Source organism: Lissotriton vulgaris, chromosome 6 (genome assembly GCF_964263255.1).
Source record: "Lissotriton vulgaris chromosome 6, aLisVul1.2, whole genome shotgun sequence".
Lineage (NCBI taxonomy): Eukaryota > Metazoa > Chordata > Amphibia > Caudata > Salamandridae > Lissotriton > Lissotriton vulgaris.
Window position 1 is genome coordinate 1,182,262,181 of NC_141694.1, and position 12,713 is coordinate 1,182,274,893.

Consider the following 12,713-nt stretch of genomic DNA (forward strand, 5'->3'; position numbering starts at 1 on the left):
TGCCATGTATTAATTTCAAGGACACATTAACTCGCTCATTAGTGTGAATATCAAAGAGGGAGAGAACAAGAGTGAAATTGAGATTTGTTTGTATATTACTCAAACAGCTATATCAACAGAAGGAGGAAGAAAATATGATTCCCTAGAAAAATCGCAAGTTTTTTTAATGATCTTTCAATAATATATCCTCCTGATTCCATTAAAAACATGCTAAATCGAAACAAAATGTTCTTCATTTCATTACTGTTCTTATTGTTAGCTGCTCATTTGTCTGATAAGCTTTCCAAGTGACAGAGTTCAGAATTGCTCCTAGAAATGGTTGTATTTGTGGGAGCTGGGACTTGTCCACGTTGATGAGCTGCGTGTGAGCTAAACACGCTGTTTGCTTGCACTCTTTATCAGCCGTGGTTGAGATACAGGAAGACATGAATGTCACTCCTCCGGAGATGAATAGCTACCACTGCAGGGCATTTGGTGAAGTCTCGAGGGCGGTGGTTACCCCGAAAAGGAGAAACTTGAATAGAAAGTACTGCCCACTTACCATAAACCTGAAGTATCAGCAATGTGCAGGGTGGATCTGGATACGACAAGAGGACCCAACAGAATAGGCCAGAGAGAGGAGTCGCCAAAGCCAAAAGACACGGATCAAAGGGCCATGACGGAGGCAGAAAAGGACCATCTGAAGCTATCAGGAAAGGTAGACTCAAGAAGCCCCATGCAGTGTCGACTCAGAGCCCCGGCAAAGCACATCCGACACAGACGCTGAAGCAAACAATCTAACATTGGAGATGATTCCGATACTCATTACAAGTCATAGGAGGAGTCAGTATACCTCGTGACTTGAAGGACTTCTTCGAAGAAAAATATGTCACACATCCAACTGCTAGATGGCAGAAATATGCAGAGCATGTGCATCTACAGCTACACCTGACATGCACATAGCATCCCCTTATGGATTTTGATTATGTTTTGGTCACCACATATAATGATGCTACTATTGGAAATGAGTTTCTTCTAAAAAAGTGCAACATACAAATGATATTCCTATTTTGGTGCAACTGTGACCAAGTTCTCGATCTTCTTTTAGGCTGCAACTGTAAAGATATACATGTTTACAATATTATACAATACTACACATAGAGCTCCAATTGATTCCTAGAAATGGCATAATCACTGCCTTAGGAAATATCTTTTTCATTCCCCTTTCCCAAACTCTCATGTTCAAATTGACTCTATATAATTAAACATTTGATTAAAAGATAATGAATACTTCCTTGTCTATTAGCAAATATTTTGTTGTCATTTGACAATTTTACTTGAGATTATCATAAAGTTGTACTTTTGAAAATGTGAAGTCATTAAACATACGTATAAACCCATTTTGGAGAATATTAAATCATTGGGGTAGAAGTATAGCATATCAAATGACAGGGACTGCCTTGAACAACTTAATAAAGCTAAGTTTGAATTAATTCAATAGGAGTTCTACTGATAGTGCATTTTATTGCTTAAGATTAGCACACAATACCACAGGTGTTGTAATAAAACAGATACATAATTTGATAGCTGTTTAAGCATTTGGGAGAAATTTGCAAGTGTAAACATCTGGGAGAAATAGCAAATAAATTCCATGATTAATAAATAATGGTTTGCAAATGTTCAAATTTTCAGTAAATGTCTGTTACACTAGATTTGATGAAACTTAATGCACCCCTGGAAACATTCTGCTCGACTCTTGAGTTAAACTCATATTAATCAAGTATTTAAGATTTCTAGTCTTGACTATTAGTTGGAAAAATATTTGTCTAGTTTTGAGATTCAAAATGCTATTGGCAGTCTTAGCAAGCAAACTTTTCAGATGTATCTGGTTTCTTGTCTAATTTTACTTAATTTTTTGAGACTACAGACACAGCAACATCCTGACTTATGCAGACATTTTCTGGCTAATAATAAATTGAAAGGGGCATTCCTTGAAGTCATGTTATATTTCATTCTTAAGAAAGATTGTGGTCCATTCCCCAATAAGAATTATCATCCTATTTCTCTGATTAAGTTTGGTGGAATTGTTCTCAAATTGTAGCTTATAAATTATATAAATGTATGCCTCATTTTATTAAAATGTATTTGTCTGGATGATTGATTTTTTGTAGTGCCAAAACTTAATTGAATATAGTACAAAAATCTTAAAGTTTTTAAATTACCCTTTGAATGCTGCAAAGGTATTGGATTGGGTTGGTATGGTATTGGCCCTAACTTTTTGAAGATGGCTTTTCCTCTTTATTGCTCTCCTAAAACATCTATTTTTGTTAATTTAATCGGATTCAAAATAAGGTTGCTCTCCTTTTCCACTTCTATCTGTTGTTCAATACTGTCACACTTCTGGAAAGAATTAGAGGTCATTTTCAACATATGACAATATTCTTAAGTATACTTCAGAACCAGAGAATACAATACCTGTTTTCATTAAAGAAATCAACGCATTTTTAGCAGTCTCTGGTACAGAATGAGCATTGATATGTCAGGAGCATTTACTTTTAATTTTGCTACAGAATACATTTTGACTCTTATTGATTTGGCATGGCATTATACCAAAAACAATCAAATATTTTGATTTCTGAATGTTGTTGTCAGTGTGAAATCTTAATTTAAACATTATTACACAGAAAGATAATTAATTGATTGAAAAGGGGTCCCCTTTGTACTTTTGTACCTAGAACTTGTCTGATTTCATATTCAGTTATTCACTCTTAACTTTAGCAATGATATAAAAACATTTGCCCTTTTTTAATAATACAATATGGAATATTTTATGTACCCTGTAAGCATTTGTTTGTGGCATGTAGTGTTGTAGATTCACATGCTCTGCATACTTCTGCCATTTAGTGTTGGGTCTAGGTGTGTGCAACTTAATTGTTAGATTGTTTTCTTTCCACCATTGGGTTTGGATGATGCACTGGATCGAGATAGACTCTGGTTCCTTTTGGTATGATGTTTATTGCCACCCTCATCGGTATTGTTATGGTTGAGTTTTCCATCATTGCATCCGGAAAATCAGAGGACTTTCACCTGTTGATTCAACAAACTTCAATCGTGGACTCCAGAGCTCGCTCGCTTAGACCTGCTCTTTATGTCAACCAACCTCGACCAAGAATGCACTGCTAATGGAACAAACTCCATTTCGCTTCTGCCGCAGCTGCCACGCAATGTACCCGAAAACTATCATCCATCAGACTGGCAATTTATGTCTGTCTCTGGAAGCAGACCATTGGGTGCGTTTCAGAGAGATGCATGACAGAGAGATCGAAGAGACACCAACATCTTAGGTCAAGATGTTGAATGGGAACAGGGAAAACTTCATGAGGCCTCTGAAGGGGAGGACGAGGCCTTTTAAATTCATGACTCCAGATAGGGCTTCGCCTCCGAACGCAGCACTTGTCTCCAGTAGCACAGTCATCCTTCGGTCTAGCATACAGTGAGTACCCCTGCCCCTATTCCATCACCCAAAAAATATATTAATTTTTGACCGACTTTTCAGCTACTGGGCCACCACTGCCAGCAGGCCGTGGTAGGGTAGGCACTGACCACCTGCTACAGATGGCTTGCTCTCAAGCTCGGCACCAAAAGCCAAGCTTTAACAGCGGGTTCTTACAATGAGTCTCTCAGACTAAGCACCGAGCCAACCACCTGCCGCTTTGGCTCCAATCACCATGCTTGCTCCCCCGTCGGCTCAGACCACCTCGGATGCGAAAAAGAAAACTGCTTCAGGTACCAAAACCTTCGGTTTCCACATCCAATTTGCCTTGAGAACCAATCCTCCGAATCATGCAGGAGTGGATCAATCCGAATCTGAAAAAGCTTGATATACAACCTCACACTGATGGTATTTTAGCTCATATTGTGCACTTGGCTTCCAAATCAACTAAGTGCAACTTTTTCTCTGGGGAGGCCCTAGATGTAACAGTGCCAGCTAAAAAGAAAAAGAAGACTTTGAAACAGCCCTTTGAATCTTCTTCTTCCTCCTTCTCTACAACCTCAACCACCTCTTCCATCTTCTTCGCCGCCACCACCACCTTCACCACACCATTTCCAGGGTGAACCAGAAAACTTCACACCACAAGGGTCTCCATAGTCTCCCACCGATTATCAGGGAGGAGGAGATGATTCATAGCCACAGAACACAGATCCTAGGGATAATTATGATGTTGATTCCCTAGGTGATACTGACCCAGATCTCTACCCTGCAAGACCATCACCCCTTGATGATGTTTTATCGCTTCAAGACCTCATCACTAGGCCAGCAGTATATCAACAGGTTCCCCTGCATAAAGACCCTATTGAGGATGATTTCCTTTTCAAAACTGTGTCCAATAAGAATAAAGCATGTCAATACCTGCCTATGCTTAAAGGTATGCTTAGACACACTGATTACATTTTCAAAGACCCAGTGTGCACCCGTATAAATAAGCCCAGGTTCAACAAGAAATATAAGCCTGCACCCTCAGACTCTATTTACATTAAAGGTCAGCTCTCCCCAGAAACATTAGTTGTATCTAATGCCCGTAAATAACCAATTCACAATTCTCAGATGATGCTCCTCCACTTGATAAGGAATCCAAGCTTATTGATGCCTCACGGAAGTGGATGGCAGCTCAATACTGCAATCACTGGTGGATAGCTAAAACTCAAGCCTTGCTAGCAAGATAGGACAGGGCACATGGGGATGAAATGGAGGAACTCCTCTAACATCTCCCTGACTAGCATAAAGAAAGGGGACATGAGATTGTAAATGAGAGAAAGTTTATCTCTAATAAATCTATTAAATGTGCCCTAGACTCAGCGGACACAGCAGCCAGGCGAGTCAACACAAGTGTGTTGTTGCATAGAAATGTTTGGCTACGTATAGTGGACTTCAAGCCAGAGGTGCAACAAATACTATAAAACCTACATTTTGATAAAGAACATCTATTTGGTCCCCAGGTGAACCAAGATTAAAGAAAATGAAAAAGGACACCAAAGTAGCTAAATCAATGATGGCACTACAAACCCCTACTTTGCATGGCTCCTTTAGGCTTCGCTTCTACAAACAGGGCGAAAGAACAACCCCACCTGATACCTCTACCTCCTACTATAGGCAGCAACAAACCTCCCCTTAAAGAGGAAACTTCAAGGGCACATATCGATGAAATAATTCAAAAGGTAGAGGTTTGGGTGCCACCTCGACCTCCAAGTAGTGACTCTCTGATGATTACCCCGACCAGTTAGCACCTGTCAAGGGGAGAGTACAACATTTCTTCCCTGCCTGGGAAACCATAACATCAAATCAATGGGTGTTGGTCTTTATCCAACATGTTTTTTGTTTGGAGCTCATAAATACACTTCCAAACATTCCACCTCACAGACAGAATCTCTCTATAGAACATCAAAACTTACTCATACAGGAAGTAGAGGATATTTTACTCAAGGAAGCCATAGAGTCTGTGCCTCTTCAACACTAAAGTAAAGGAGTGTACTCCCTATACTTTCTAATTCACCTAAAAGACGACTCACTACGCCTCTCTCAGATCTCAGGCCCTTTAATGCCATATGGTCACTCTTCAATCGTGATCCCACTGTTTAAGTATGGTGACTTTATGTCAGAACTAGAATTAAAGGACACTTGCTTCCACATTCCAATCCACCTCAGATTTGTTATATCTAGAAAGCATTATTAGTTCAAAGTTCTTCCATTTGGAATCACTAGCGCACCCTGGGTGTTCACCAAATGAATTCCAGTAGTAGCAGCACATCTGCACAGACAGAACATTCATTTCTTTCCATATCTGGATGACTGGCTCATCAAAGCAAGTAAACATCTCTTGTGTCAACAACACACACAGACTACTCGCCATCTTATCGATTAACTGGGGTTAGCTACCAACATACAGAAATCACACCTTCAACATTTACAGATTCAGCTGTGTTCATGGGCCATGCTCAGCACACAGTTGTGTTTAGCATACCTAAATCTAGCCAGGATTCAACATATCCAAACACTGCTACAGCAGTTTCATCCAACCAACACATAACAGTCAGAACAATTATGTGACTGTTAGGCATGATGGCATCTTGCATCGTAATAGTACCACATGTTTGACTGCATATAGAACCGCTGCAAGAATGTCTGGCTTGTCTATGGTCTCAATCACAGGGTCAGCTAGAAGATCTAATGTTGGTGGACAGATGGACACATCGCCCTCTGCAGTGATGGAAGGCACAAACCTGTCAAAGGGGTGGCCATTTCTTTTGACCCTGTTCCCTAGATCATTCTCACACTAGATGCATCCCTTACTAGATGGGGTGCTCATCTTTAGGATATCACAGTTCACGGTCTCTGGGATTCCAGTCACCTAGGATCTCTACATCAGTTACCATGGGCTTCAAGCTGTTCACCTAGCATTGAAAGCATTTCTTACTCACCTGGCAGGCAAGGTTGTCTTAATCCAGGTGGACAACCATGTACTATTCACAGAAATGGGTTGGCACTTCTTTAGAGTAATGATGCCTATCTCAGACGATTTGGCTTTGGGTAAAATGTCACAACATCCATCTGCTGGCGGAACACCTCCCAGGGATGGACAACCACTTTGCCGACCTCATCAGCAGGATGTGGCATCAAATCCATGATGGGGAGGGAGGAGCCACGCTAGCAAACAAGATGGCTGCGTAGGCTCCTGGCTCCGCCGACCCCTGACTCCCGCCGGAATATCCTGTCATTTATCCTGTTCTTGCACCCAGCCACCGTGTTTATGAACCTGCCGTGAGCTTAATGGAGCTATTCCGAACTTTTTATCTGTTCGGCTGACGAAGTTACGTCGAGTGGAAGTTTGCGGCCTAGATCTGTCCGGAAGCCGGGGTCTCTAGTACTGGCCCATCCGGGTTTCAGTTAAACAACATCGGCTGCGGTAGTGTGCTTGGGTCCGGTCCACCGGAGTGGAAACATTTCTTTTGCTTTCTCGGATTGCCATGGATAACGTTTGGCTGACTTGGTGAAAGTCGGAGGAGGGGAGACAGCTCAGCGGTCGCGGCTGTGGACGGGGGTCCTGCCCGGTGACCCGGTTAAGGGCCCGCTGGTGTTCGCTGGGTCGGGGTCTCCGCCTGCGGTTGTGGTCCTGGGATTTCATCGGAAACATTGAAAGTTCTCCCTCCGTAGTCGACTATTCCCGACTCGCCCGTTCCCTCTCTGAGAGATCGAGTTCGAAAGGGGAAGCGATCATGACTGTGTCCGATTGCAGAGCAGAAGAGCGGTCCGAGAGTGAACCATCGCTACGAACTGTGTTGGCAGCCATTGAGTCTATTCACGTATACGTCGAAGAGCGTATTCAGAAGATGACGATGCGCTTGTCTGAGTTGGCACAAACTGGACCGGACCCTGCTCAACTACAAGAAACGGTGATGGCCGAGACACCCACGATGGCCACTCTGTTGGAGAAAGTAAACCCCGTACTGTGGGATGTGTTGGTGCCTTTGCCCAGGGTCATGGAAGATGAGAACAAACTCGATGCCACCAATGGACCACTAAGCTTTCGACCGCCGCCGCCAATGGAAGAACTAATTGTTGTTCCTATTTTAGAGACTTTTGATGAGAACCGTTATCGGAATGGAACTGCGTCACTCCCCTATACATCGGAGCCGCTAAGATGGCGGAAGGATCAACGTTGGGACTTCATAACGGGGAGGGGAGTCTCTGGACTTGTTGGTGCTCAGATCGCTCTCGTTCTTCTACTTTGTCTCACATTGAACTCTCTTACATTTTCTTTGTCCTCGAACTGTCCGGTGGCAGAGGTGGTTTGTCCAGAGGGGACGCCTGCGTCTGATCGTAAGGGGCAAGGTTGAGTTTGAAAGACTGGGTTTTATTTAAGAACGATGGACACGAGATCTGTTAAACTTATGACTTGGAATGGCTGGGCGGTGATTGATGTTCCCCTTGTAGAGACACATGTTTGTTATCAGGTAGATTTCTTGGCTTCAATTTGGGGATTCATGATTCTGGCGGGGGGAGGTGGCGACCGGGGGCCCGTACAAATATGCCCTCCTCCACTTCTCTTCTTTACTCTGGTAGATTTCTTCTTTTAGAACCTAGTTAGTTGGGGCTACAGGCACGCTGCTACTGGGGGTTAGGTGGTAACCGTTTGCAGGGGTGCAGGGTGGGGGGATGGGTTTATTGTTTTCTTTTAGTTATCGTCCATATTATTTTTCTTTTTTTTTTCCTAGTCTTTCCTATACATGTGCTATTGTCGTAATATCCGGACTCTGATCCTTAACTTCTTGTGTCAGGTTGCCATGATTCTCCTGCTGTTTGACTTGCGGGTGAGTGGGTTTTGAGGATCCGCTTCTAAACTGTTTAGCGACTATACTACTGTCAATTCTACTTCTGTGCTTAATATTGCGGACCTCTTGAAGAATTTTGCTGTTTCAAGTCTATCCTTTTGTACTAACTCACCCTGTTAACATCGGATGTATTTATGGCACCGGATATGTCTGTTTAATTTTTATTTTTGCTTTATAATAATAAAAAGATTTATAAAAAAGAAAAAATCCATGATGGGAATTTCACCCACAAGTCCTTCTCCCGATGCTTTCACAAGTGGGGGTTTCCACAGCTAGACCTTTCGCAACTGCAGACAATGCAAAATGCCTAGACTTCGCCTCCAGATTCCCACACCCACTATCCAAAGGCAATGCTCTATGGATGAACTGGTCAGGGATATTTGCTTTTCCGACTCTCACCCCATTGTAGTAGCTCGCCAACTATGTTTCACTACACTGTTCGAACGCTCTGTTCCACCAGAAGCTTCCCCTCAAACTTCTCACTCAGAACCACCAAGAAATCAGGCACCCAAATCCAAAGGAGCTCAACCTTGCGATTTGGCTCCTGAGGTCATAGAATTGGGTAACATTAATCTCCCCCTGATGTATAATCATTCTTAAAAGAAGCACATAGACTTACAAATAGAGCTTGTTATGCAGAGAAGTGGAAAAGATTTGTTTTCTACTGTCACAGTAAAGAAATTAATCCATATGATGTAACTGTGCAATACATTGTTTTCTACCTTTTTCATTTGCAGACCTCTGGCCTCACACTTCCATATTTCTACATTTAGCCTGTCTAGAAAACAGGCTACATTTATCCTTGTTCCAAGTACCTTTTTTAAGGCATTCATGGAAGGCCTTAAAAGAGAAATTCCACCTAGAGTTCAAACCTGCAGCAGTATGGAATCTCAATATAGAACTTACCATATTTCTGGATCCACTATTTGAACCACTTCACAACTGTTCCCTATAATTCTTGCCCTGGAAAATTGCTTTTGAATAGCCATTACCTCGCTTAGGCGCATCAGGTAGCTCCAGGCATTAACCTTGGAAGAATCTTTCGTCCAGCTACACAGAGATAGGGTGGTCCTTAGAACCAACCTAAAATTCCTTCCAAAAGTTGTTTCATCTTTCCACCCAAGTCACTTGATTTACTCATTTTCTTTTTACAACTGGATCCAGTTACAGAAAGAGGTCTTCACACCCTAGATGTCAAAAGAGCTCTAATGTAATATATTGACAGAACTAAAGAGTTTTGTACAACTAATGGATTTCTACCAATGACCATGCTTATATTTCTAGATGACACAACATCAAAATAGCCAGAAATAGCCTTTCCCTTTTAATGAAAATGTTACTAGGACACAGCCTATATTGCTGCCCAGAACCAAAGTTAGACATACTTTCTTTTTAGTGACTCCTTTGTTAATAAGAAGTCTGGTTAATCATTTTTTTCAACTCAACAATTTTGTATAATAATTAAAGGAAATTTAAAAATAAAACTTCTTTCTGGAAATATTGGAGACTGAAAGATTTAAACTGAATTAGTCAGATTTTTTTCTCGATAATGTTAAATCTGTTTAGGTCAATATGATAAACTTGCTTCTTTAATTGATTAAGTTACTAATAGGTAACAGATTACAGGTTTAGTTAACGAATTGCAGACAAACCTTTTAGAAGTCTACAATATTGCCTTCATGTTCTATCTAGAATAAACACTACAGAAAAAAATGAAATAAAAGAATAAAGTTGAAATGGGAAATCACTTCCGTACATAAGATTTAATGCAACATTCATTTTAATTCAAGATCTGTAAGTGCTATTCACTCTTTGTCTTTTTAAAAATTACAACAGTTTTTTTTTTATCCAGTCACTTTTTATAAAGATAATCTTAGTTAATCATAGCAGGCAGCTCTGTTATACTGACAATGCCTCACTTATTCATGTGCTTTTTGTTTCCCTTTCTTAACTTCTGGAGGTACTGTGGCCCACAGTTAATGACACTTTGGTTCCTTAATTCCACCATCATTAACCAAAAATGTATTAGGTAGTATTTTGATCAGTAAATTAGATGATTTATTAATTGTCATTGCATTATGATAATAAATTAACTAGTAGATTGCAAAACCATTATAGTATATTATCTGGTGGAATGGGGTATGATATTGTTTCTCTACAGTGAAAAATAAAGCATGATTACTTATTGTCACTGATAACTACTTTCTTTTTTAGGAAGCCCTATCAGGTTGTTCCCTTTACATGTTTAGGAACACAAAACTAGGGGTGGGCAGAATTTGCATAATCGCGTTACGCAAATCTCCGTGAAATGGTAAACATCTCAGCGAACACACAGAAATTCCACAAACACACGGAATTGCTTGTTCGAGATGCTTTTTCCTGTTCACAATCACCGTTTGCGTGCTGAGGGAAAATATCTTGCGAACACGCATTTTGAGAACACGAACAAGAAACAAATTTCGCGAAGTCGCGGAACGCTGAATTTTGGGCAATTTTGCATTCTCTGCGGAACGCGAAATTACCCAAATTCCGCGAGCAGAATGGAATTTACCGCCCAGGCCTATACAAGACATCTTTCATCCACCTTAATTTAGTCTAGTAATTCTCTATTAATAATTTCACATACATTTATTACACTTTTGAGTTACCAATGGCTACTAATTTTACAATTCGGCCTGGTTATATATTTTTTATTTTGAACCTGCAACTACATGTTTTCCATCCCTTCCTTTCATCCCTTTTTGTTCTTACACTAACAATTCATAAAAATGCCTTTTTAGAAACACAATATTAATGTTTTTTACAAGAAAATAATGCTCATAATGCAATTTCACATCACATATAATTCGATATATGGTTTAGGTTTTAGTTATTAAATCATCTCTCTTTATGATATATCAAACATTTTTGTACAGTGTTGATTACAAAACATACTTTAATGAATTGTCAAAAATGTTTTTTGAAGTATGGAGAAGAACCCAACAAATCTGGAAACACATCTATAAACACTGAGTGACTTACATTTTTCTGTAATGGCAGTGCGAACATCAGTACTAGAAGTTTTATTTTTTAAGTTCTGGGCAAGCGTAAATACAGACTCAAGCTGGGGGTGGCGGTGTTCTAGGTCTTCCTTAGTTATCTGCAAAGGATAAAGGAAATTCCAAGAATGCATAAGTTGAATGTTACATTATGCTGCAAGATTTTTTCACAGTAATTATACAGGAATAGTTAAGTGCAGGATCAGTGACTACTATGTTGCAAATTCCCCACCCTCATTGTTTATTACATGTGACAAATGGCATTTTGTAAAATCAAGTTGGTTGTTAGCTTGTGCTAATTTGAGTGTGCCTTTTTTGCCTGTTATCAATCATTATTTATTAACATACTTCATCCTTGTGGTTTCTACAAATATGAATTACAAAAAGGACATGTCAATTAATCACTGTTCGCAGATTTCTTACTTTAGAATATCCCAGGCATCAGGCTGGATCCGGAAACTTTTGCTTGAGCAATACCCTTGTGCGCCAGTAGGTGGCATCAGTCTGCTCCACGTGATGTCATCAGTGTTGTACGTGTCAGAAGTGACATCTACGTCACCTATATAGGCACCACCTCAGCGCGCTGCTGTCAGTTCCTTTTTACAACTTTCCACATCAGGAGCGGGATGCCATGAAGAGCACTGACAGTGATGTGTACAGAACTAGGACCCTGAAGGGGGATCAGCCGTGACAGACTAAAAACCTCTCTGTAGAGCGTGGAGGATGGGTGGGTCAGTAAGGAATCTGCAGCTTAATTATGTCTCTACCAGATATGGCAATACCGAAGGTAAGTAACTTGTCCATCTGATAGATACATCTGGCCGCAGATTCCTTACCTTAGAACAGATATTCCAGCAATACCATCCCCGGAGGAGGAACTTTGGACAAGTTTAGACCAGGAAGCCCTGCAGGACAGAGTGGCCATAAAGGCCTTCCCTGTGGACTGGACTGTCCAGGCAGTAGTGCTCAGTGAAAATGTGCGGTGATGCCCTCGTTGCTGCCTGACAAATGTCAAGTACTGGAACACCACATTGCAAACACATTGCAAAGCCACGGTTGCAGCCTCAGCCTGGTGTGATGTTGAATAACCACCAATGATGACATTGCCCTGTCCAGCAAGTCAATGGTATCAAGCTCACAATGAATGGGAAACTTGCCCGCTTACCACCCTTCTGAACAGCCCAGTTCTTCTCCAGGACACGTGGCAGCACCTGTGTAACTATTTCCTACAAGGAGAGGGCGTAGTGGCCCAATAGGCATGCAGTAATCCCTGCCCGCAATGCAAGGCTGGCAGAAGAAAAAATCTTC

The 12,713-nt window shown here is 41.0% G+C and overlaps 1 protein-coding gene across 4 annotated transcripts in view; it reads right to left on the reverse strand.

The window, feature by feature from the left end:
- Positions 1-12,713, reverse strand: part of UTRN (utrophin) — a 1,497,630-nt gene that overhangs the window by 884,612 nt on the left and 600,305 nt on the right. For all 4 annotated transcript variants that reach the window (XM_086927281.1, XM_086927282.1, XM_086927283.1 and 1 more), the window contains one exon: positions 11,389-11,506. In XM_086927281.1, coding sequence (XP_086783407.1) covers positions 11,389-11,506 — 118 coding nt within the window. The remainder of the gene's footprint in view (positions 1-11,388; positions 11,507-12,713) is intronic.